The sequence below is a fragment of the Atractosteus spatula genome, chromosome 19, assembly GCF_055471065.1.
Source record: "Atractosteus spatula isolate fAtrSpa1 chromosome 19, fAtrSpa1.hap1, whole genome shotgun sequence".
NCBI classification, from domain to species: Eukaryota; Metazoa; Chordata; class Actinopteri; order Semionotiformes; family Lepisosteidae; genus Atractosteus; species Atractosteus spatula.
Genome location: NC_142724.1, coordinates 9,372,319 through 9,397,343, shown reverse-complemented (window position 1 = coordinate 9,397,343; position 25,025 = coordinate 9,372,319). Strand labels below are relative to the sequence as shown.

Here is a 25,025-nt window from a genome sequence, read left to right as displayed (position 1 = left end):
ACTTCCGCTCTTTCTCGGACGCCATTTTGGACAGGGCAGGTTCGGGCTGGGGTTGTATTGTCTGTGGAAAAAAAAAATAAACCACAGGCGAACATTTATATAGCCTCCCTCGTCCCAGATCCGAGACACCTAGATGAGTGACGGCGGCGGTCCTGCCCCAGCAGCCGAAGAGAGAGCGAAGGGCAGCCGCGGCGGGTCGGGGTGGGCTTCTCGGCGAAGGGTTTTTCTGCGCTCCGTGTCTCTGCTCCGGCGAGCTCCCTCTTTCGGTCCGGTGTGTTCGCCCAGAGCGGAGAAGCGGCGAGTCGGGCTCCTCGCTGAGGAAGAGGAGGAGGAGGAGGAGGCGGCGGCATAGGAGAGGGAGAGAACGGAGACAGAGGAGAGGAGAGGCCGCCCTTTGTTTCCACTGCGGGATTTCTGGACCCCACGAAGTCACCCAGGAGGGTCCCAGACAGGTAGGACTACCGTCGCCCCGCGAAGTCTCTGGCGCCCGGAAAACTGAGCGGTTTTGGGAGGGTGGGAGGAAAAGAGTGGAGGGAGGGGGGGGGTGTTGTTTTTTTTAACATTTTTTGGGGGAAAATTTCTCCCTCTTTCTCGTGGTGGGGGGGATCGCTGCGTGTGGATCGAGCCCAGACGCTACCGCACAGCCCGAGCTGCCATCGCCGTGTCCGCCGGCAGCGACGGCGGCTCGGGTTCGGCTCCTCTGTCTGCGCCTCGGATCCGAGGGTTCAGCCGCGGTTTTCTCCTGCCGAGGGAGGGGGGGAAGCTGAGTTACAGTGTTACATCGGAGACAGCGCTGGGGGAAAAAACCCGCATCTCTCGAAGCCGGTCGGTGGGAGGGATGAAGACTGCTGTTAGATTTTTCCTGGAGTATACAATGTATACATGCAACCTCCCCCCCCCCAAAAAAAAAACAAAAACACGCTTTTGGATCTTTTAACAAGTTTGCAGTTCAGGCTCATTTAGCCACCTGGTGTGGGATTTCGTTAAACTATATTCTCGGGAAATTTTTAAAATGTCGCTCCTATTGTTTCCAAACTACGCTGTAAGACTGCGTGAAATCAAACCTCGGGATCTGAACGCCGCTCTCTCCGGATTTGCAAGGAACCGCTGAGAAAAATCAAGCCTCTTCTGTAGCGGGTGTATGTCAAGTCGTCTTGTCCATGCATGTGGCTGTATGCAGCCTGAACGCATTGTCTGTGCTTTTCCCCCCATTCTTCTGTGCTGTGGTGTGTGTAGCATGTTCTGCCGTCCCTGTGTGTATGTGTGTGTGTATAGACGGAGCTGTCAGATGTGGTACATGATAATAAACCCATCTCCCAAGATAACCTCAGTGCATGTCTATAGTGAGCTTTACGAAGCCAGGAATGAATGGAAATGGCATCGTACGGGCAATTAATAAGGCGATCGTTATTTTTTTTAATATTCTGGCAGTCGTGATCAGTTTTAATGGGTTTAAAGTTTGAGGTGTGAAAATTGGTCTTGTGATTCGCATGTCCAGGTTTAGATCTGGGACGTTCCTTGCCCGATTCACGAACTCGCATTGTAAAAGCGCCAGAAATGACAGCCGTCTCTCCCAACTCCGGCGCTTTTCGCGTGTCACCGGCGAAGTCCAGACCGCGTGATTCCCCCAGTATTGCATTTGCTTAAGTTTCAGAAACAACTGCGCTGCCCCTGTTTGTTTTTTGGGGTTTTTTATTTTGGTCCGGTGTGACAGATTTCAAACCCGTGCACGGCGCGTCCCGATCTGACATTTCTGTGGCTGTTTTTTCCCCCCAGTGCGAGAGACCCAGCCCCCACCCAAAATGTACCGCAGACATGTCGTAGGATTTAGGATCTGTGCTGACTCAATAGGAGGCGCCATTCTGTAAGAAAGGGAGAGGCTGCGATGGCAGTATGTGGAGTGTTACATAACGGAAACAGTGGCGCTCACTAGCGCCATCTACTCGTATGGGAGAAAGCAAGAAGTGCTCAGTGAGCAGTCTGTAGCACACGTTGGCTGCAGTAGCAGCCATGAGCATGCAGGGCAGTGTGAGCTCACATAAGAGTTCCAGCCTCACCAAATGGGAACTAGGTCACGGGCTCATGGCTAGCACCTGGGCTGGGCATTTTAAAAGTACGGGTCGAGCAAGCACAGCGCATAGCTTAAGCATAGCTGCCCCCTCTGCTGCTGAGGGAGCAGGCACTGAGAGGCTGGCTCCAGGCTTGCATATGTGCTCTGTGGAGTAGGACCTCGGGTATAGTGTAGAGATCATCCAAGGACAGCCTAGCCAGAGTTCCACCAGTGAATCTGTTTCGTTCCATTTGCAGGGGAGCTGCTGCCATAGCTGTTAAGCTGTGGGCTGGTGGCAAACTGGAGTGAGGTGTTGTGCTTCCATTTTGGAGGTAGCGTTGCAAGAGCACAGCGTGGTTCCTCATTAGCCCCTCTGAGAGTATTTATCCAAGAGGAGAGGCTCAGGGCAGCCTCCAGGCTGAGGTGAACTTGGTGTTTCAGCACCCAGTCGGAAACGAATGGACACCAGGGATAAACAGCTGCCAGCAGTTTCATCTCACTGCTCCAGCTGTAAAGAGAACTTCTGATCGAGCTAGATGGACCAGTTGGCCTCTTCTTATTTACAGTATTTCTTGTGTTTTTGCCTGTTGAGATTCCATAAAGGAGCCCATAACTTTATTCTCCACTTATTGATCATGGGACGTTTGAATGTCTTCATTTTTGCTTTCAAATCCCAAATTGAACGAAATGGCACTTTCGTTGTCAGTGTCAGTGCCTTGTGTGTTAATTCTTTATTGGCAGACAAGTGCCTTACACTCACCTAAGATAACCGAAAACAGACATTGATTATATTGTCGATTCCCTTTTCAGTGAACATGCTTTGTTTTTTCACCAGAAAGGACACTTTTTTTAAAAATGTGATGCTGTTGCAATGTAGTTGTTAAGTGATGATTTTGAGGCTTGTATCATCAGTTCCTGATTTTGCAGTAAGTTTATAAACAAAGGCATTTTAGGCTAGAGCCAGTTTCTAACTATATCTCATTTAAAAATTAATAATTACATTTTTGCAGTGAGGATGGAGTAAAAACAGCTATTAGTTACTAGCTCGCTGCATTTGCTAGCTCTGCTGCTGGCTTCTATACTGCTGTATGCAGCGAAGGGCAAGATGGCCTCTTCACAGAAGAGTATATGGGTGGCAGAGGAACCTGATGGTGTCACAGTTTCTAAACTGCTCTGTCCAAGTCTTCAAGGCAGTGCTTGGCATCTGCAGACATGGAAGCAGTATGTGAGCCATCACTGATCACATCATTTGTGGAGTCTCCACACTAATACTTCAGTAAGTTTACAGAGGATGCAGCGATAATTGCTGTAGGAGAGCTGATGGAGAGCTTTCAGGTCAGCCAGACAGGAGTGGAGGAGGAGGGGAGCCAGGCACAGCCGGGCTGTCAGATTGATGATCACGGCGCTGTGGCCTCCCTGTTTGGTGAGGAACAGGACAAGGAGACCTGCTCGTTGAGCATTTGTCATGCATTTGTAATCCACTTGGAACTTGCATTCAGGTTTCTCAGAATCCACTTGTGTGGTGGAGAGTAACATTTCTGTGGAGAACTGGCCCTTTCTACAAAGAGCATGTTTATGCATCCTAGCTACATCTGTACATGATGAGCATTTTTTTTCACTAGCAGAGCTTTTAGTTAAGGGACTATAAAGCGGTCTTTCCCCGCACTATGTCAACATGCTGATCTTGGTAGAAATGAACAATTTGTAGATTTCCAATACAAAATAAAAGAAATGTTAGGTTTGTTGTTCTCACTAGTGACTTTCCAAAATCAGTCTTCATTGTTATCTTCTTGAATTATAATGTGCAGATATGTCTGTGCTCTTTAGGTCTATTATGAAGCAAATGTGTTATGATTTGAAAGTGTACAATTTGTTCATTTAGGTCATTATGCCATTTTAAATGTTATTTTTTTATAATAATATGTGAACAGGTCAGTGCTGAGATGTTCTGCTTCAAATCATGTAGAAGCAAGGTGGAGCAGAACAGTGTTCATTAGGATGGCAAATCTTTTGGTAAGCATTGAGTTGTATAGTTGTATTGGGAATTGACACTTATTATTGTAGGAATCTGGTGTCATTAATACTGTCATAAACAAAAAAATGCACCTATCCCAAATCATTATTGAGTTTGTACTTCTCAGAATTGTTTTATGAACAAGGACGATCCAAAATGGTTTTACCGTTCCATTTTCTGTCTATGAAAACAAAGCTCGGTGTATTCAGCGTTTCCTTTCGAATGTCTGGTTCAAAATGCAAATTCAAATTGAAAATATTTCCTTTGTTTTGTAGCCCCAGGACTCTAGCATGGTAGTGGTTCATGCTCTAACACGGTCATCATGGCCACAGAGCCCATGGGTCTGGGGTTAGTTTTAGTGAACAACAGTAAGGCAGGCACACAGCGGTGTCTGGGATACCGACTGACCCCTGTGGCATTATTTAAACAGGCAGTGGAATGTTAAATTACCTAACAAAACACTTGCGAATTTCAGTACATGATTGAGTCAAGGTAATAAAGGAGTTTTCTGGCATGGGATGCACCTGCAGTGTAGAAAAAGAACAGCTTTTGTTGCATTAATGTGAACATTTGTGAGGGTCCGTACTGTTACATGACAGAGGGCAGCACAGCGTGGCAGTGGATGTTAATGGAACATCATCCTGTTTTGTGTGTGTTTTGAGAAACACTGCTGTCCCGCAATCACCAGCCCCGTTAATTATTATTAATTAATTAACCAGATGTGTAGTACCCACCCGTATGATACAAAGGCAGCCAGAGTGCCTCAGTATGCTCACCGCATATCGGCTGTCGGTGGAGAGAAGCCAGTTCATAGATGGGGATTATTCGGAGGCCATGATTGTAAAGGTCAAGGGGAAATTTGGCCAGAATACTGGGGTAACACCTACAACTCTACTACCCTAACAGTTATGACATTTTAAAAACTTAGAAAAATAGGCTTAAGGATATCTCAAATATTTGTGGAATAAAAGGTCAGCACCAAAATTACTTTTGTCAATACTCAACAAGTACGAATTGGCAATTCATTACACATTTAAGGCTGGTTTCAAAGACGGAATACTTGTACATCTTGCTTGTGTAAATTAACGGTAGGTATTCCAAGAATAATACTGATCAGTCTTTAAAAATTGGTTATTAGTAAGTACCACTGAAAATGCAGTCTTGAATTTAGTAGGTCAGGGCTTTAGACTGTATATGCATGTAGTTTAATAATGAGCCAGAGTAGTACTTGCATTGAAACAGCAAATGTGATTGTGATGTGCAGGCTTTGCGATCTCAAGATACACAGCTCTGCACTGTGGGGTATAACAGAAGTGTGTGAAGATACAAGTATTCCATTCAAGCAAAAAATCTGTCCTTTTGTTATTATTTTTGGCCTTTTGGACTCATATGTGGTTAACAGGCAATGTTGGACACAAAGAAGGTGTCTGACTGATGAGTGGCTACCTCAAAAAACAATAGTTATTTAAACGCTTCTAAGCTAGTTCTTCACTGGAATGCTTAAGAGCCTAAACTAGGACATTCCGTTTAAAATCATCCATATAACATTTTTCTTGTTTTGTATAGTGGAGGGTGAAGGTCAAGTATGAAAAAGGGAAAAGGATTATAATTTGTAGCAGTAACTCTGTTTTTTAGGGGGAGCAGTTGCCCAGTTTCTTCAGTTTTAAGGCCCTCAACATGACGAATGCTAAAACAGTGGTTCTTATTCTGCAAGAATTCTGGTTGTCTCTACAGAAGAGCTGCTTGCATTATAAATGTTATGCTCAGAATTACTCAGTAGGTGGGGGTGTATCTCTGCAAGTCTTTGTTTTGGTTTGTGCTCCCGCGAACTGACTCAAATGGAAGGTGAGAGGAGTCAGGATTGATATTTGCTTATCTGTTCAGTTGGGGAAAGCTCTGCGAGTAAAGTGTTTCTGAAGCACCGTGAGTTGTCGTGCCGGTTAGAGCTGCAGACCGGCACTGGGTCCGGGGTTCAGTTCCGCACTGGGACACCTCTTCTTTCCGTATTTGCATGTTTGTTTTGGCTGGAGCTCAGGTTTAATTCCACCTGTCATCCTGGCTAGGTGTCACTGGCTGTACTGAATCTTCCCCTTTTCCATGGTCCTGCAGCAGACTGACAGCCCATTCAGTTGGGGGAGCAGTCGTGCCCTATTGGCCCCACCTTGCTTCCTCGTTTTCTGTGTAAGAGTGTCTTACTGCAGACTTCACCAGGTCTGGAAGGTATTGGAAGGGTATTTCTTTTTTCAGCAGATTTCTAAATGTACCCATTTGATCAAATAGTGTGGCAGCAGTGGTAAGCATTGCTGCCTCACAGAGCAGTGGCCCTGGGTTGAATATGTTCCAGCAATATTCACACTGATGTGAGTGTGTTTCTCTGCATGTGCTCTGCAATAGACTGGTGTCCCATCCAGGTGTACTCCCAGATAGACTCCCACTCCCCCACAACCCTGAATTGGTAGAAGCGGTTAAAAAAAAGAGTACAAATAACATTAATTGAAATACAATCCAAGAATTATTTCAGGCTTTCATCTAAAGGTCTATGGTTTCCAGTTCATACACTCACAGTAGTGCACTGTGGCATAAAGAAAATACACACTGAAAGATACAGTAATATAGACACTGACCAAGTGAGTATTTTAAATGAAGTCATTTGCATGAGTGTTTTCAAGAAATACTTCAGAGCAAAATGATAAACTATACAGTTGAATCAACCTTGCAGTGAAAATGCAAAAGCTATTTGGCAACTGCAGCAAAGCCCACAGCGACTTCATTTCAGCATGGGCAACATAATAAAAGCACAGATTAGTTATTGGAGAACAGAGCTGCTATATAATGAGCAGTGCTTAATGAAGCCTCGCTCAAAATCATCCCTGAAGATTGTGGTGCATAAAGGGAAAGATGTTGATGCGCCAAAAGACTAAAAGTATTGGAAAACCACAGCAGCTGTAAAATGACACAATTTCAGAAAAATTCAATTTTGCTGTTGTTGGAAATGAGCTGCCTTAAATGCAGGGATATACAATGCTGGTCTTGACTAGAGAGGACCTGATCCAGGTATTCAAAATCCTCAAAGGCGCTGCCAAAGTTGGCAGATTGTTTTTAGAATGAAGAGTAAAACATTAACTAGAGGACACAAGTGGAAACTACTTTTAAAACCAAGAACAAGAGGCATGTCTGTACTCAAAGGGTTGCAGGAGTATGGAACAACATACCTGGCCATGTTGTTGAAGCTGATACCCTGGTTTCTTTTAAGAAACAACTGAAACAGTTCCTTGGATCAGTTAGATGCTCAATGGCACGTGGGCTGGACTGAATGCCCTCCTCGTCTGTAGCCGTTCTTATGTTAAAGGAAATTAGCACACTTCATTTAAAACATTCACTTCGTTTTTGATGTCTTAAATTTCATTGAACGCATTCATAGCAGGCAGGTGCCACTGCTCATGGCTGAAACCATTCCACAGAAAATATGAATTGCAGGTTATTGAAAGGCAATAAATATGACCCCCAATGATGAAGCTGAGTAGACAAATTCAGCCAGAAGATCTTTCCCTGTTAATATGGGGGGAGGGGAGGAAGTAGGTTAGGTTAAATTACCAACACATCCATGTTCTAGTTCTGTAGTTTCTAATATATCTCCCTGTTTCAGGAAAAATATAAGCTGCGCTAATGAAATCAATATTCAGTGAAGGTGGTATTTAGTGGTGTATTGTTCTCTCGTATGTTATAAATGGCAGACTGTAAATATTGTAAAGTACACAAAAGGGCTGGTCAGTTCTTTTAACTGCACAGACACAGCAGACATCACTGACGAGGTAGCAGCTTGGTTAGGGCTGTCTGTAGATGGCGCTCATCTGCATCTGGGCTTTAGATAGTCACAATGGGGGCGCATGGCGCACTCAGTTGGTCTGCAGTGGAGAAGGGTGTTGTATATACCCCACCTGGAGGCAGGCTAGCCCTGGGCTTCCCTTTCCCTTCTAATGTTGGAGCTGAAGGGCTGGCGCTGGCGATAGCAACTGCCATCTCTCTACAGTCAGTGGTATTGCCCTGTGCAGTCACGAAACTAGGGCATTACAAAATGAAACGTGTCCTGTTTTTCACCAAAGTGTGGGCTGTTGCATTCTTGATGCCCTTGACTAAGGTTCAGTTGAACCGAGGTCTGGCTCCTTGATTGCCACTGGATATAAGGAGACAGTGAGGTGGTAGGGCACTACAGCAGCTGTTAATCCTCCTGTTAATCCTGCAGAACCACTGGGAATCCCATGAAAGGGGAATAAAATCCTATATTGCAGTAATCAATTATTTGGATGAGCTATATATAGTGTGCATTCTACCCAATTGTGAACATAATGTAAATGAGTAGACAATAAAATTGCTCTTCATATTGGATATTTTTGCTGGACTAACCAGTAACCAATGTTTCCTGATGTTCATTGTTACAGATTTACAGAATTGACTAAAAATCATAACTGTTATGTCAAAAAAGTATGTTTAGAGTTTCCATATGGCACTTATTCTCACTGGTGCTTCAGGTCATTTTTAGAAATTCAAATCATGAAGACTTTTTCCCAGTCTTAATAAGGGACATTGGTTGTTGGATGATTTTATAAAGCTAATGAAACAAGCACCGTACTTTGGTGTTTTTTATTCACAAGTAGTCCCCTTTTTCTCATTAAGACCACATGAAGCTCTGATAACATTCAGTGGCAAAAATGAAGAAAATGTCAAAGAGGGCGAATATTTTTTTCATGAAACTGTACGTCCATGAAATCAGTTGAGCGTTGCTCCTCTCTTGACCAGCTCATCAAATAAAATGTTTCTTCACGTTGTCAGGCTGACATCATTCTGTGATTTCTGTGTCGCAGTGCTGACCAGCATGAATCTAGTGTGTTTGTATTTACTTATTGGTCAAAAACTTGAATTCAATCGCAACTTCTTCCCTCTTGCTTTAGCACACTCCTGACACATGACTTGGTGTCAGTGATCCGTTTCCTAGAGGCTTCCTCAGACTATAGTCTACAGCTGGAAGTGCTGTGTCTAGAATTTACGGCTAGCTAGAGATCGTTTGATTTGATGCGGGGCATCATTGTAGCCAAGCTGGTGAAAATGTTGTGTAATTTTAGACTAGTGTCAAGTTATTACAACATAATGCAAATGGTTTGGGCTGAAGAATCCCAGGGTGCTTTACAACACGGCTGTGATGTCTTGAATTCAATCCATTTAGAAAGTGCAGCAGTATGAGTTTAGACTGAAGCCTTTGGATTTTGCTGGTTTTTGAAAGATTAGTATTGGCAAGAAAACCAATCTGCAGCATTATGTCCTTTTCTTGTTAAACACCTTAGTAGTTAGATCAGAGATCAAGATTTTGCCTTTGAGAGAATTTCAGAGTATTTTTGCCAAGTTACACACACTCAGGGGGAGGGGTTGCAGTGCTGCATTGAGACTGTGTAATGATGACTGTTTTAGCCTCCTGTAGAGGGCTTTTGTGGCTCATCACTCGTGCAGAAATGGGGCGGTCAGAAATGTTTTGTGTTGATAACCTCACCTGCATTCTAATTATTTTGAAAAATAATCTAATATTACCATTGGTAGGTAATCTGTTATCTGTGTGCTTTCTTGATGTCCATTCCCAGTCTTTGGACAGTAAGCACCTCTGACAATTCCTTATTTTATTAATAGGAGGATCAGACCTTGACACCAACCCAATACTGGGATATTAAACCTGATTTAGAATGTGTAAAATAATTTCAACTGGAACAGACAGTGCCTTATCTGAAGCAGTATTTCTAGTCTAGTCCTCTTTGGAGTGGATCTGATGTGGGTTTGTGTATGCATGCCTAATTGTGACCAAACTGGGCAGTTGATGCGTGTAACCCGATCTTTGCTTTACAAAAGCATCTTGCATTAACTGAAAGGAAAGCCACCATGAAGTGTTTGGTTTGGAATGTTTGGTTAAGCTAATGGGTTAATTGCAATTTGTATTCAGTCCCAACCACAATTTCCAAGTACAGTATTCTCTCAAATGAGTAGGTGCACAGTAAGTGCACGTAATTAATGAGTACTGCAGTTAACAGAAGTACTGTTTCTGGAATGATATGCGTGTGTTTACCTAATTACTCCATTAACTTAACTTATAGTACACGTGTAAGATCCACACTGCTTTGTGTAGCCTTTTCTCTATTTAGTGAAATTTGTCATGTGAAAGAACTCGAATGTATCAGTGGCACGTGGTAGGGTTAGCGTTTATGTTGCATCTGGCTGCATTTTGTTTTTCTGTGTTTGGCAAACGTGGAAATCGCCAATTATTTTCTGCTGTAGGCTCCTCCTGTGTGCCATTGGTTATCAGCTTGAGTTTCTGCAGTACGTCTTGCCTGGATCTGTGAGTAAGCTCCAGCTCACCCCTGCCTGTTAAAGCCCTTTGCCATATGACACTCCGCAAGCTTTGCAGGGAAGGGAGCACTGGCTGGAGGGGCTTGCAGGTGCCTGGCAGGTCCTGGGAGTCAAGTTTTCCCCTGTTTGCCAGGGAACAGTGAGTCGGTCTGACTCGGAGTTCAGCACCGAATGCTTGCCTCATCGTGAGGACTCCTGGGCTTGAGCCCCTCTCAGCTGGGCTACAGTACTCGGAATATACTCTTAAATCACGTGACTGTTTTAATTACAGATAGACGGGCGTGAAGAACCTCTTGGTTTTTAAACTCATGCCCTTTCGTTTGCAAACTAATTAGATGTGGTGTTTCACAGATCGCGTTTTGATCATGTTAATGCTGTCACTACATGTGTTATTACTAGGTGTGCCACTACTGTAATACATTTTTAACCCTTGTAGTCACAACATCGGAAAAGTTAACAGGCCATGCGTCACACCTTCATTCTTTGGTTGCTAGTTACTTGACCTGTGGAGCTCATCCATTCTTGAAAGAAGCCAGGGTAGAAGGTTCAACAAAGAGCTTAGAGCAGCTTGTCCTGAACATCCAAAACTCTTGGGCTTGATCCGAAACTGCCTTTTACTTATCAACAGTAGTGTTCACTGTCTGTACTATAGCTGAATAAAAATCTTTTCTGTTGTAAAGGACTGTGTAGTTCCAGCTGCTGCAGAACAAACCCAAGTTGTTCAGCACAGGCCACCTACATGGATACAGGATTCAGAGTGAAATTGTAAATTGGGTTTGGAACCTGAGCCACTTTTCTTGTATAATGGCAAATTGAAATGGCTTATAGCCAGATTGCTTGGGGCTAATGGATGTTTAAGTTGGAATTCATTGTTATGCATTTTTTTGTCTGGTAATTGTGTTAAATAGAAAGTAATTTTATTTAATGTATAACAGTTGTCTGCCACAATTTATAATGTGTGTAACTGGCATTTACTTCTATTTATATGAAATTTATATACTTTAATTTAACTGCATATAATATCTCTAATATATAAAATCTTGTCCCTTTAGAAGCCAAGATGCAGTGATGTACAAAGTTCTTTTGATGTTCGTGTGTATTGTTAGGCAGTAGACCCTGTGTCATGATATTCATGTGGAGTCAACCATTTGGCCTGACTGAATGTCATATCGTTGATTTAGCATTGTCCCGAAAACGTGGCCGTGCAAAATGAGCACAGATATGATTTCCTTCCAAATGGCAGAAGGACAGTGGCGGAGGGATGGGGCCCTGGGTTCGATTCCTGGGGTGCTGTCTGTGTGTTCTCTCCGTGTTCGAGAGGGTTTCTCCCCACAGGCCGGAGGTTAGGTTAGTTGGCTTCTGGGAACATTGCCCCTAGTGTGAGTGTGTGTGTTTGTGTGTTCTGCGATGGACTGGCATCGTGTCCAGGTTGTGCCCTGCCTTGTACCTGCTGGTCCCCTGTGGCTCCGATATGGGTGACATGGTTAGAAAATGGAAAGACAGCAGACAGATCATTGGACACTCTTAGGAATCACAAACTGAAAACATGCATGACAGCATTTTATCATCAAGGTGTCTGACAGGTTTGTGCCAGTTTTAAGTGGTACTTGTTAACGTCAGGCATTATAAAGGAGAATTTTGGAAATACTGACTTTTAAAAGGAACACGGTATAAACCAAAGTGAAATATACCATATAATTTATAGTACCAATAATGTAAGGAATTAATTTGCTTTTTGTAGTTGCACAAAATGTTTCAGTTATCTTTTTTATCCCCACAAATCCCACTATTATTTGCCTGCTTCGTCATTTTAGCTCCGTGTTGCTCCTGTCTAAACTGTCCACCACAACATAGTTTTTCACCGATATTGAGGTTTAGGGCATAGAGAGAACTGAAATCCCTTAGATTTTTATAAAGGAAAAACCACACATCCAGTAAGGTGCCCAGATTTAGAAATGTGTTTTTAGAGTGTCCTACAAATGTTTTTTTGTGCTTCACGTATTCAGGTTGCTGTTACTTCTCAAGTAATTGGGTAAAACTGTTGACTTATACTTTTTTATTGTATAACTTGATTATTCTTAAAATTGTATATTTTTTTTAATGTCACGCATATAAGGTCAAGTACACCGAGTTTAATTTGCCAGTCTTTTGAAATATGATTGAATGTTTTTGAAGCACTGAGCCAGTTCCTTCGTCCAGTTTCTGGGCACTGCTTGCATGAATGTCTTTATGCTTGTAATATGCTGGAAACATTACAATATGAAAATTGTATTACTGCACCCCTTCGGTGCCTTTTTTTCTTACTGGTTGGCATTGTGAAGTGGTTTCAGCTGTTACGAATCATAATATAATTGGTGTTTTCATTTCCAGGTCTGTAAGAAACCAGATCTTTATGATAGTGGCTTCAAATCACTTCTAAGTTAGCTTCATCGAGTGCTGTATGTCAGGTGAATTCACAGGATATTGATGTTGGATGATAAACCCCTTGTATGTCTACAGATGCCTTGTCTCTCTGTTGCTGAAATTTAGCATCTGGGATCTGAAATTCCTGAACCTAAATAAAACCGTACAGTTTGCATTAAAAAATCGGTTGAATTGTAGTCATGAAATGACATTCATTTAGTCAGTGAAAGTTTAATCTTTAAACAATTCCACTACTGTACACTCAGAGGACAAAATATTTGGACAAGTCAAATTTAATTCAAGTCAAAATAATTTCCTCTGTGGTAGGCAATGTATGATTGATTTATGGAGCATGCAAAGAGATTTCCATCTCCTTCCTTGGCTCGATCAATCGCAAACTTCAGTCCTTTTGAATACTGGTGGAATTGGTGAATCATGCAGATCAGTCCCACACACCATTACACTCATCATAACCTTGATTGCCAGAAGGAAGGAATGGAATTGGGCTGCAGATAGCTTAAAACCTTGTGGAGTACATACCGCATCCTGATCAAGCTGTTCTCACTATTCTATAAAGCTCAGTTATTTGATCAGAGTTATTTGTATTTTGGATAGCCAGTTTTCTTTTGAAATAACATAACTGGCATGTGTACCACAGTTTACGTACCTTAAGTTGTGATTTATTTTTTCATTTTTCCCAAAAATGATTAAAGGGTACTGTTCCCTGTCTCTTCAAATATTTTGAGCAAAACATCCTTCAGAAAAATGTTTTAACGCAATTAGTATGAGACATTTATTTCATCAAACTGACAGACCAGAATGTTGGTTGTCATTTTACATCCTGTGATTTCACATGTACTCAGGTATTGCAATTACAAAGTGGCTTTTTTAACTTCCCTATGAAGAACATTTTTTTAAGTTAACACTTTGTGTTTGAAACTATTATGAGTCAGATTCTTCAAAATCAGTCTTATTGCAATTAGTGCAAGCAGGCCTATTAACTCTTGGCATATGACCTTGACATTTGCATGTGAGCATGTAAACATTTGCAAGCAAAAAGGGTGGATATTATTACAAGAAATCACAGTTTTAGAGACAACAAAGCAAGCTCTGAGCAAAACATCTTGCAAATGTTTCTTGAAGATACATCAGGTTTTAATATAATATGTTGAAGTGAACCAGATTGAATTTATTGAAGTTTTTAGAAATCAACAAAATGTTGATATGTTTTTGACTAGAAATGTTATAAACATTATGAAAATACTGCAGATTTACCAAAAAGCGAGGAAATACAGCTGGAATAAGAACTTACAAGATTTTGTACATAAGCTTATTGTATTTGTACTCTTTTATAACATTGGATATTTTGTGCCCTTTACCTTAATACATGTATATAGTATTCACTTATTTGTAATTGTAACCTCTTGTAAAAGCCTTAATGGAATTTCAATTCACTGCCTAAAGGAGATTTTAAAAATAAATATCCAAGCCTTCTTCACTTTTCTGAATAACCACTGAAGGTTAATTGTATGAAATGCGGATTTGTTGCAATGAATTTCTTCACGGACTGGTTGACCCCTGGTTTCTGAATTATTTTTACTTTGCAGTTACCAGTTTATTCATGGTGTTTTTTTCTTTTGGTTTCAGATAGAAACTATGTTTCAGCTTCCAGTCAATAACCTTGGCAGCTTGCGAAAGGCCCGAAAAACCGTAAAGAAGGTTCTGAGTGACATAGGCTTGGAGTACTGTAAGGAGCACCTTGAAGTAAGTACTACTATTCTGTTCTTCTATGGGATTAGATCCCCAAAACTAATTCTCTACTGCATATTTTGAGTTATACTAGGATCTGTCTGTTTTCTCATGGTTATACGTTAGAGCAGGGAGATCTTCACAGCTTAATCCCATTTGGTACAACAAGAATGCACAAAATAGAGGTGCTGGTTCACGATCTTTGAACCGTAACTATTTTCGCTTGAAGGCTAACAGTTTACACGTTGCACAACAGTTTATAGTGTATCTGACTATGAACCTATTTCTCATGAAATTCAATACATGGGGTTTGTGATTTGCAACTCTTGTTCTTAAGATAAAGTAATACAGTAGAGCTGCCAGCACCAAGCTCATTACATTGTAGTACTTCTGTGTCTGAGGTTTCCCTTTGCAACTTTGACCCAGAGAACAGTTTGTTTAATTTTAACTTCAAAACACAGCTGATACTTTACAAAGTGTCATTCGTTGAAATACAGAGGTTTTATAGCTGGAGTTGCTTTTCACTCTCGGATATTCTGTACATCACAGCTTCTGAGAGATCTGAGTTTACTTGCCTGGCAACAGTGTAATTAGGTATACCCTGATAGAAAAACTGAACACAAATATTAATACTGCAGTTCTTTCATACAGCTTTCCTGAAGTATTTCACTTCTTCTCCAAAATATTTTTGTTCTACTGTGTCTTCGGGTATGGGCTGTAGTCTCTCCCAGTCCTCCTTAACTTGAATGCAGGGATGAGCTGTCCCTAACATGCATACAGTATAGGCCTGAAGTACAGAGCAGCAGGGACATGCACTTAAGCTGTGTAAACACAAAAGGAAACTTAATGGAAATGGTTTTATCTTATAGATGCAGTGCACTTAAGAAGGGCTGTAACTCTGTTTATCTGACTAAGTGTTTAAACCCTGTGTTAATTAATTTATTGTTGAAATGAACATTTTCACTTGCCTATTATTTTCAGCAATATTTAAAGTCATTTTTGTCCATGTCATTATTTTGATTGCTTAGCACTAACGGTTAGATTGAAAGAAGCATCCGAACATTAAAAAGACTTCTGTATGCCTAGCTTTTCTTTTAGAAGAAAAACCTTTGGTGTTTATTCAGACAAGACACACAGTCCATAAGCTCATAACAATACTGCAACAAAAGGTGTGTGGAAAGATGTACTTCCCTGTACAAAATATTAAATTGCTTGTTGTTCCACATTTAAACACTAAGGTTATTTCCACAGTCTTTATTATAGCCATATGTGCCAGAATTGAGACTGTCATTTTGTTGTACAGTTGGAAATACATTTTGTGCTGCGTTAGAAAGAAACCGTCACTGTTAAGTGTAAGGAGGTGAAAACTATACAAAAGACACATAATCTGAGGGGGGCACTTTCATGAGCATTGATTCATAAATTTTAAATGCTTATTATTTGGGAAAAAATCTAATCCACATTTTTAATGTTCACTGAAGGGCTGTAATTTACCATTGACACAGTGTTTTAGAGAAGTTAGAGTGGGTCACTTCCTTATTTTTGTGGATTGTAGACAGTTTAATCTCTTTCTTGGGAGGGTATTGCTGGACTTTTTTTTATAGCCAAACCTTTTTTTTTCAGCAGAAAAGAAGTAGGGAATGCATCTAAGAAAAACAGATTTTTTTCTAAATTGTGACTTCTCTTCCAGAGAGAGAGGATTTCTACTCTGTCAGACGATTGTGTGGTTATTGTCTTATCCATTTTTGCTCATATTTAGATATCCTCAGATAAAATTTGTTAGAATTCATAGCTTATCTATCAGAATACAGTTGCCCACCATCTCCACAAGTGTTCATCACCACGTGCAATAGATTTGGTTGTTAAAATTAGTTATTTAAGAGTGGAAAAACAAAAGGTAACTGTGGTAGATCTTATTGGCTAAAGGTTATCCAAAGAAAGGTATTAATATTTCTGTTGAAGAATTACCCGTGTATAATAGTGATTAAAGAACCTAAAAGTATGAACCATTTTTGTTAAACTTTCATTACTTTTTATATAAAAAGACTGCTTTTCAGACTTTGTGGTGAAATGTTAGTTTGTATTTTTATCTTTTCATAATAAAATTTGAATGAGTGAGATTCTATTGTTCAGTGCTGTCATGACTTTTTTTTAGTCACTGTTTTATTGAAGGTCAGGGAATTTTGGGAATGTGTCCCTGATGTTGCTTCTATGCACAGAAAGAATGCTACACTGTTCTTCAGATCTTGGCTGCTGGCTCACGGACTGTGGCTGCTAAGCAGTGAAGTTGGTCCCAGTTGCCTTCCCCTTATTAACTATTTGACTTAGCTGTAACTTTCAGTGTTGTTCAGTCCAGGGTGAAGCCAGGTTGAAAACAGCTTTCAAACAGAAGCAGTACGTTGCATATGTTCTGCATAAAACAATTGGAAACAATTAATAAATGGAGGGCTTGGGAGGGAAGAGAATAATGTTACTTTAAACATTTATTTTGCATTCCAGTTTGACCACTGTACCAACTTAATAGTGCATGTGTCTTCTAGTTACCTGTGGATGTTATATTGTACTATTGTATGCAAATTGAGCCTTTCTCAATAGTCACCTTTTAAAGTCAATAGTATGGAGATATTTGTATTTTATCATGCTATATTTTATTTTGAGAGCTGCTCCATGAGGGTTCTGGTTTCTAATTCCTTTAATTTTATTTATTTAGGATTTTAAAGAGTTTGGTCCTAATGATTTCTATGTGAAGAACACAAGCTGGGAGGATGTTGGTTTGTGGGATCCATCTTCAACAAAACCCCAGGTTAGTAATGTTATTTTTGTCCTGTCGAGATTTCGCCTCATTGTTACAACAGTTGCCCTTGCATGGGAAAGCACCTTATAGATTCAAAGAGTTTCCTGCGGAAAAGAGACTATTGTAACAGTCAAGGAAAACGTCAGGATATAGGTATAGGTAATATAGGTAATGGATGATTTAGAATACAGTCAGTTGTTCGGGATCTGACTCTCCTAATGCAAAAAAGATTTTTGCTTAAGAAATAGTGATCTGATTGTTCTGGTCGGAAAGGTATTCATCATTAGAATAAAAGCACTAAATGCTTTTAGTCCCTTTAGTCTGGAACCAGAGAAAGAGGTGGAGAATATGTTCTTAGTGTATTTTGGGGAGTAGGAAAAGTAGCTAAAGGGGAGAAACGTGTGATGTGAATTGGAAGCCTAGACCCAGGCACTAGCAGGGTTGGGACACTAAAATATAACTGAAACTTTGGGGAGATTAGAGAGTGTGGTGTTCACCATACAGGTTAGTGGAAACGTGTTGCAATCAAAAGAGATTCCAGAGGAGTGGGAACGAGTAGCTGATGCTCGAGTCCAGAGAGGGTTACAATGCAATTCTAAACAGCTGGGACTCCATCTATCCACTGTTAGCCTACAAATGGCAAATAATTAAGACCATGACGTCTCTGCCTAGGAGTGGTAGTGATACTAAATGTTACTGAATCTAAGGGTTCACATGCCTATTCACAGGAGGATCTTTATTGTCTTCATCAAATAATCCAATAATATCTTATGTTTTTGAATTTCACACTTAATCAAATTATCCTAATCTTGAATTTATACCTTCATGACAATCTAATTGTTCTGTATTTCAAACTGCAGGAATACTGACCAACCAAAGGGGTTAACAGACCATTTTACATCAGTGCCTTTGCACCATCTCTTCTGTTTTAAGTCCAGCCCCTGAAATTGATTGAGTTGATTGTTTCATTTTAAAAACCAGTGCAGTTTATTCATTGGCTCGTGTTTTCTGCTCATGTGTGTGGTGGCCATCTGCAGAGGCAGTAGAATTGAGCACAGTGCAGTGAATGGGAGGAGTCGTGTTTCCAAGCCCATCTCTGTCACACTAGTGTGTGGACACTAATATGCAAATAAAATTAGTGATGGTCATCACATTAGGCAAGGGATACTTAAAAGCACCTACAATCAAATAAGTATGATAACAAAGAATAGGGGTCTGTTCAGCCCATCCAGTGGAGCCAATGAGCTCTACAAAATTTTCCTGTTCCTTATATAAAATATTTTTGATTACTTACTGGTTCATTCATGGCTCAACAGTATGTAAACTTTCCCATTCTTATTCAGTTTCTCAATTGATTCTGTATTAAATGTTGTTAAATATATTTTTCCTATTTCTACATGTTTCTTTTCTGCTTTTGTGGTTTAGAACTACCAAGACTTGTTTAATACTCCACAAGACCCAAAATTGTTAAGGACTGCGGTCAGGTTGTGTGTACCAGCATAAATTTCGTCGCCGAAAATTGTAACAAAAATGTTCGTCAATGATCTGGTTTTCCAGTTTGGTCGACGAAAAGCTAATCCACAATGGCAGGGACGAAAACTAAAAGGCTTTGTGTTTTTGTTAGAGGAAATTAAGGCAAGAATAAATTGCGTTTGACTAAAACTCTGCCTGAAATTAATTTCGTCGTATGTTGTACACACACTTACCTTCAGTCTGGCAGACAGCATGCTGACTAACGGGTATATTCCCTGGCCTGTAGCTGTGTTGTGGCTCGCACAGTGCCTCAGGGCTACTACTGTGTGAAAACTGCAAGTATTGAGGTGTGCCAATTTCTCTCCTCTTTAGTGGCAGTAACGCATTTACAGCAGGACTTTTTCACACCCCATGTCATGAACCCTTATTGTGTGTTAATTGATTGGCACCCAGATAAGCAATGCGATTTATTCTACTAATTACTACTAATTAGATAAAAAAAACTAGGCCACTTTGATTTGGGGAAAAAGCCGCGAAAGCCCAAGAAATACTTTCTTGTAGTGTTCCATGGTTTTAGCTCAAAGAAAAAGATCTGGAGTCTATATACTTCATATATGATATGCAAAAAAGAAAAAGCTATTGTAAATATTGCTGCAGAGAAACAATGTGGCTACTTTATAAGTTGAAAAACTACAAATTTGAAGCACCCAGGCCCTCTGCACTGATGGACATTATGAATTAGTTATTATTAAAATAATTATTAATAACAAGATTATGTATTATCTGCTTTGTCTGGTTTTAATATTTTTTTTTATTTAAGTCATGCTATAATTTCTATAAAAAGTACTACAAATTTAGTATAGGAAAGGGCCTCAGCTGGATATATTAATAGCAATATCAGTTTGAGAATTAACTGTTTAAGAAAAAAACAAAAGTAAGAAAGTATTTATAAGACCAAAGTAGATTTTCTTATTAGAAAAGACTCTTACAATGTCTTTGTATAAGATTTATTATTTACCCTTCATTGCACAATTAATTATTTTATTTGATCTTTGACCTCTTTGGAGATCAATATACTTTAGATTGTGCAGCGAAGACTTGTGCTTTTTGGTAGAATGTTATCGCGTGTGAAAGATTTACTTAACGGAATCCTGTCCAATTTTAAAAAAAGAGTGAACCTATTAATGTTCCAAGATTATAATGAAATGAGCTAAAGAATTAATTAATTTTACACTAAACCTGAACTAAAATATTTATAATAAAATGTAACTTAACTACATGACTAAATAGTGACTAGCATTCCGTTTTAGTCTACTAAAAGCAAGAGGGATTGCATTCAAAATCTAGTCAACTAGATTAAAGGTGACTAAAGGATGACTTATGACCAATAGACATTTTAGCCGAGTGGCTAAATCAAAAACTGGTGACTAAATTAACACTGAAGAGAGGTCCAGATTCAAGCAGCCCACACTGTGAGCATTGTGAAATACAATTATATGATCCACTTTTTAAATGGAAAGCTCCCTGTCCTTTACGGATTAAGTTAATATGGGTCTTGAACACAAAACTGCAAAGGAATGGTAGCTAACCAATCCAGTTTTCTTAGGCAGTAGTCGATGTAATAAGCCAGGCAAGCTGCTTTTTTTGGTTAGTGGGTATTTTTTTTCTAAAACCCTTTTCTGCTTTCTTGTTGGTAGTAGGATGGAGATGATTAAAACGGAAATTAAAATAGTTTTGTTTTTCATTCTAGGACTACAGGTCAAAGCCATTCTGCTGCTCAGGCTGTCCCTTCTCTTCCAAGTTTTTCTCTGCCTACAAGAGCCACTTCCGCAATGTCCACAGTGAAGATTTTGAAAGCCGGATCTTGCTTAACTGCCCTTATTGCACTTACAACGGAAATAAAAAAACTTTGGAAACGCACATTAAGTTGTTCCATGTCCCACAGACGAACCACCTGGTCAGGGGGTCTGGTACACTAAAAGACACATCCCGCCTTGATAGTAACCATAAACCAAAGCAGGCGGCTGACAGCGTAGAACAGGCTGTGTACTACTGTAAAAAATGCACTTATCGAGACCCATTGTACAATGTGGTTCGCAAACACATTTATAGGGAACACTTCCAGCATGTGGCAGCACCTTATATAGTGAAGACGGGGGACAAATCGCTGAATGGTGCCGTAAATCCGAGTGCAACTGCCCGTGATGATGGGAACATACATTGTAAACGATGTTTGTTTATGCCAAAGTCCTATGAGGCTTTAGTGCAGCACGTTATCGAAGACCACGAACGCATTGGCTACCAGGTAACGGCTATGATAGGGCACACCAATGTTGTGGTGCCCAGATCGAAACCTTTAATGCTGCTGTCTCCAAAAACGCAAGACAAGAATCTTTTGGGATTGTCTCAGAAAGGAGCTTCAGTTCCCAGTACTGTAAGATCACTTTCGTCACAGCCAATGATGAGTAGTCGGTTAGCGATACCGAAACCAGGACTGAATTCTGCAGCAATGCTGTCAAATGTTCACATTAAGCAAAACCCCTATGGATTAAAAAACATTCCACAGGGTTATTCTCTTGGACAGCACATGAGAATCCCCATGCCAGGGAATGCACAGGTGTCTGTTCCACAGCAGTCTCATACTGTAAAGCAGCACATACCTGGGGGTAATGTTCGCAATTCCACAGCTGGAGCATCGGAGTCACGAAGCCAGGCTCCTTCCCGTCTCAGCTTCCAATCAGGGAACTCTTCCAGTAGTAATTTAGCTTCCTCGACTGCAAAACCCTCACAGGTTCCAGCTCGAGCTCAGTCTGCCACTGCTGTCGCTGCAGCTACCAAAACGGTGAACTCCACCAATGCCGGGACATCTTACACGCAGAAGTGGAAGATCTGCACGATATGTAACGAGCTGTTTCCTGAAAATGTCTACAGTGCGCATTTTGAAAAAGAGCACAAAGCCGAGAAGGTGCCAGCAGTAGCCAACTATATCATGAAGATCCATAATTTTACCAGCAAGTGTCTGTATTGCAATCGTTACCTACCCAGCGACACCTTGCTTAACCACATGCTGATTCACGGTCTGTGTTGTCCACACTGCCGGGCCACATTCAATGATGTGGAGAAGATGGTTGCACACATGCGGCTGATCCATCCGGATGAAGTGGTGGGACCACGAACTGATTCACCTCTTACTTTTGACCTGACTTTGCAACAGAGCAACCCTAAAAACATACAGCTCATTGTGACCACATACAACATGAGGGACGCCCCAGAGGAGTCTGTAGCCTTCCATGCGCAGAATAACAATGCTTCAGTCCAGTGCAAGAAAATGCCACCCAAAATACCAGAAAGCCATGATGCTCCAGTGAAAAGCGCACCACAAACTGCAGTCCCTTATAAAAAAGATGTGGGTAAAACCCTTTGTCCTTTGTGCTTTTCTATTCTGAAAGGTCCGATCTCCGATGCATTGGCTCATCATCTCAGAGAGAGACACCAAGTGATTCAGACTGTTCATCCTGTTGAAAAGAAGTTGACATACAAGTGTATCCACTGTCTAGGTGTGTATACCAGTAACATGACTGCTTCCACTATAACTTTGCACCTTGTCCACTGCAGAGGTGTGGGCAAAACGCAGAATGGTCAAGACAAGGGCACTGCAACCATAAGAGGAACGCAGTCTCCAGGCGCAGCTCCTCTTAAACGGGAACTTGAGCATTCAGATCCTGGTCTTTTGAAAAAAAGAAAACTCGACCGTGACTCTTATCCATCAACATTTGTAGAGAAACCAGAGGAGCCAGTAGTTTTAGCATTGGATCCTAAGGGTCATGAGGATGACTCGTATGAAGCTAGAAAAGCATTCCTTACAAAGTACTTCAACAAGAAACCATACCCTTCTAGAAGGGAGATTGAGAAGCTGGCTGCTAGCTTATGGTTATGGAAGTCTGATATTGCCAGCCACTTTACCAACAGGAGAAGGAAGTGCGTGAGGGATTGTGAGACAAGAAAAGCAGCTGTGCTTTTAGGGTTTAATATGAGGGAAGTCAACAAGCTTAAACATGACATGGATTTTGATCCAGAATGGTTTTTCGAGGGCAAAGATGAAGATGAAAGTCGAACATCAAAAACCTACACAGCCCGGTCAGCGGACTCCATCAACAGGCGACTGGAAGAGAATTCTGTTAGCCGTCTTCACGAAGCAGGGGAAGGGCAAAGCCGGTCAGGTTGCTACAAACAAGCATCTAAAGTGGACAATTCCAAAGTAACAGGAACAGCCGTGACCCCGAAACCGGGTTTTGGAGGAAACCATCCTCTGCAAAATACAGAAAGCAACCAAAATGAGACAATCACAAGCACCTTAAAATCTCAGCACTCGGGATCTTTAGCCGAGGGGTCGGAGAGTGGATCGGAAGGGGAAGGAGACCAGGCACAGAGTAAGGATGACGGTACCTCAGAAGGTGACCAGGATGAAATTGAAATGGAAGAGAAGGAGGCAGTGGCATTGGACGAGGTGGAGAAGTCAAGTGAAGTGGGAATAAACGATGGGCCGAGAAATAGCGGCAGGGGAAAAGAGGTAGGAGAACGCACTACAGAGCAGTTTTGTGAGCTAGGGAAAGATGCGAGGAGAGAGAATGCCTCTGACGAGGATCTGAAGGATGGTTACACCTCAGAAGACGAACTTCCCGATATCAAAAAGGACGATGGAGTTGAAGGAGGCAGAAAGGATGGATTGTCCAATTTTGGCAGCGAGAATGGCTCCCAGCCTGCCTCAGACTTGGAGGATGGTCCATGGAATGAAGAAAATTCCCGGAGTGAGAATGGCTACCAAGGTGAGCAGCAGCCGGCGACGGAGAAGACGTGGCCCAGAAATCCCACATCGGTGTGGAAAATGACCTCAACAGATGACGAAAGCCTTTCCAATCCACCGCTTGAGTGGCAGAACAGCACTGCAGATAGTGAAGGTGAGGACAGGCTGGAAAATATGCTGGAACAATCAAACGACAGCATGTCGGAGAACTCTGAGTCTGTGCACAGTTTACTTTCAGGCGTCGGACTAAGCAGTCAACAGGCGTAATTCAGTCATTGTTGAATACAGTAGAATTATACCTTATACCTTGGGGGGTTGTGACTTACCAGAAGTTATGACTTACCACTATCCAAAAAGGCCAGTCTAGCTGCTTTGTATTATAATGTTCAGTGGCAGGAAATTTAAGAAAACTTCTAAAAATGTTCTTGAAAACAAAGTAAGTTGAAGTGCAAATTTTGCACCAATGGTACAACAGATGGAAAGAACTTTGCCTTCATTTTACTTTATGTCTTCAGCTATTTACTTATTGACATGTTTGATTTGCCTCTAGATTTTGGCAAAGTTGTGACTGGTTAAAGAATAAATTATTAGATTTTGGAAAAAATAAAGCCCTAATTTTTTTCTTATAGTCATCCAGAATAGCTAGTGTATATTTGTACAGTCTTTTAGAACTATACTGAGGAGGCGTATCATATTGCTTTTGTGTATTCATTATATATTTGCTATTTTTCTTGTGCACATGCTATGTAATAAATTCAACATTAGTCCACTTACCTTATGGCTAGAAAGTGCTGTAGTAACTGTTGGGGTTTTGAACAACATAGTATTTTGCAAAACATTAAAGGCCAATTGAAAGGACTTGATCCCAGGCCTTTTCACTTTACAGGACCTGATTATTTTTTATTTCTGAACTTGCCACTGCTATTGAAAAGCAACTTCAGTTATCTGAGAACTATTTTTCTCCAATGTTATTTCAAAATCACAAAAAAAGTTTTACTGAGTTAAATATTCCATAGATATGTACTTTGTAGTATGCTGTGCTGAGTGCAGTCATCACAGAATGCTGCATCTTGAATAGTTTTTCTTTTTAGAGAATTGACACCTTTTGGTGTTGTAAACATTATATCATTAATATATGACTCACTGTATGTATGTTAATTTGTGATCTTTTATTTCCCTTTGTATTTTTCATTTAAGCATTTCTGAATAATAAAGTGCTGTATTGTGCTTCGCAGAGATCTGTGTCTGCTTTGTTTTATACCTCTCTGAATGCAGTTAATTAGAAGAGATGTAAAGAATTATGCTTTTAATTTGCATGTATTTGCCTTCACTTAATATTCATCTGAACTGT

The 25,025-nt window shown here is 40.8% G+C and overlaps 1 protein-coding gene across 1 annotated transcript; it reads left to right on the top strand.

Moving 5' to 3' along the window:
- Positions 1-24,908, top strand: adnpb (activity dependent neuroprotector homeobox b). Its single transcript, XM_088937374.1, has 4 exons — positions 1-452; positions 14,502-14,618; positions 17,314-17,406; positions 20,621-24,908. The coding sequence occupies exons 2-4, from the start codon at positions 14,511-14,513 to the stop codon at positions 23,939-23,941; spliced, it is 3,522 nt and encodes a 1,173-aa protein (XP_088793500.1). The 5' UTR covers positions 1-452; positions 14,502-14,510; the 3' UTR covers positions 23,942-24,908.
- The last annotated feature ends 117 nt before the right edge of the window (positions 24,909-25,025 follow it).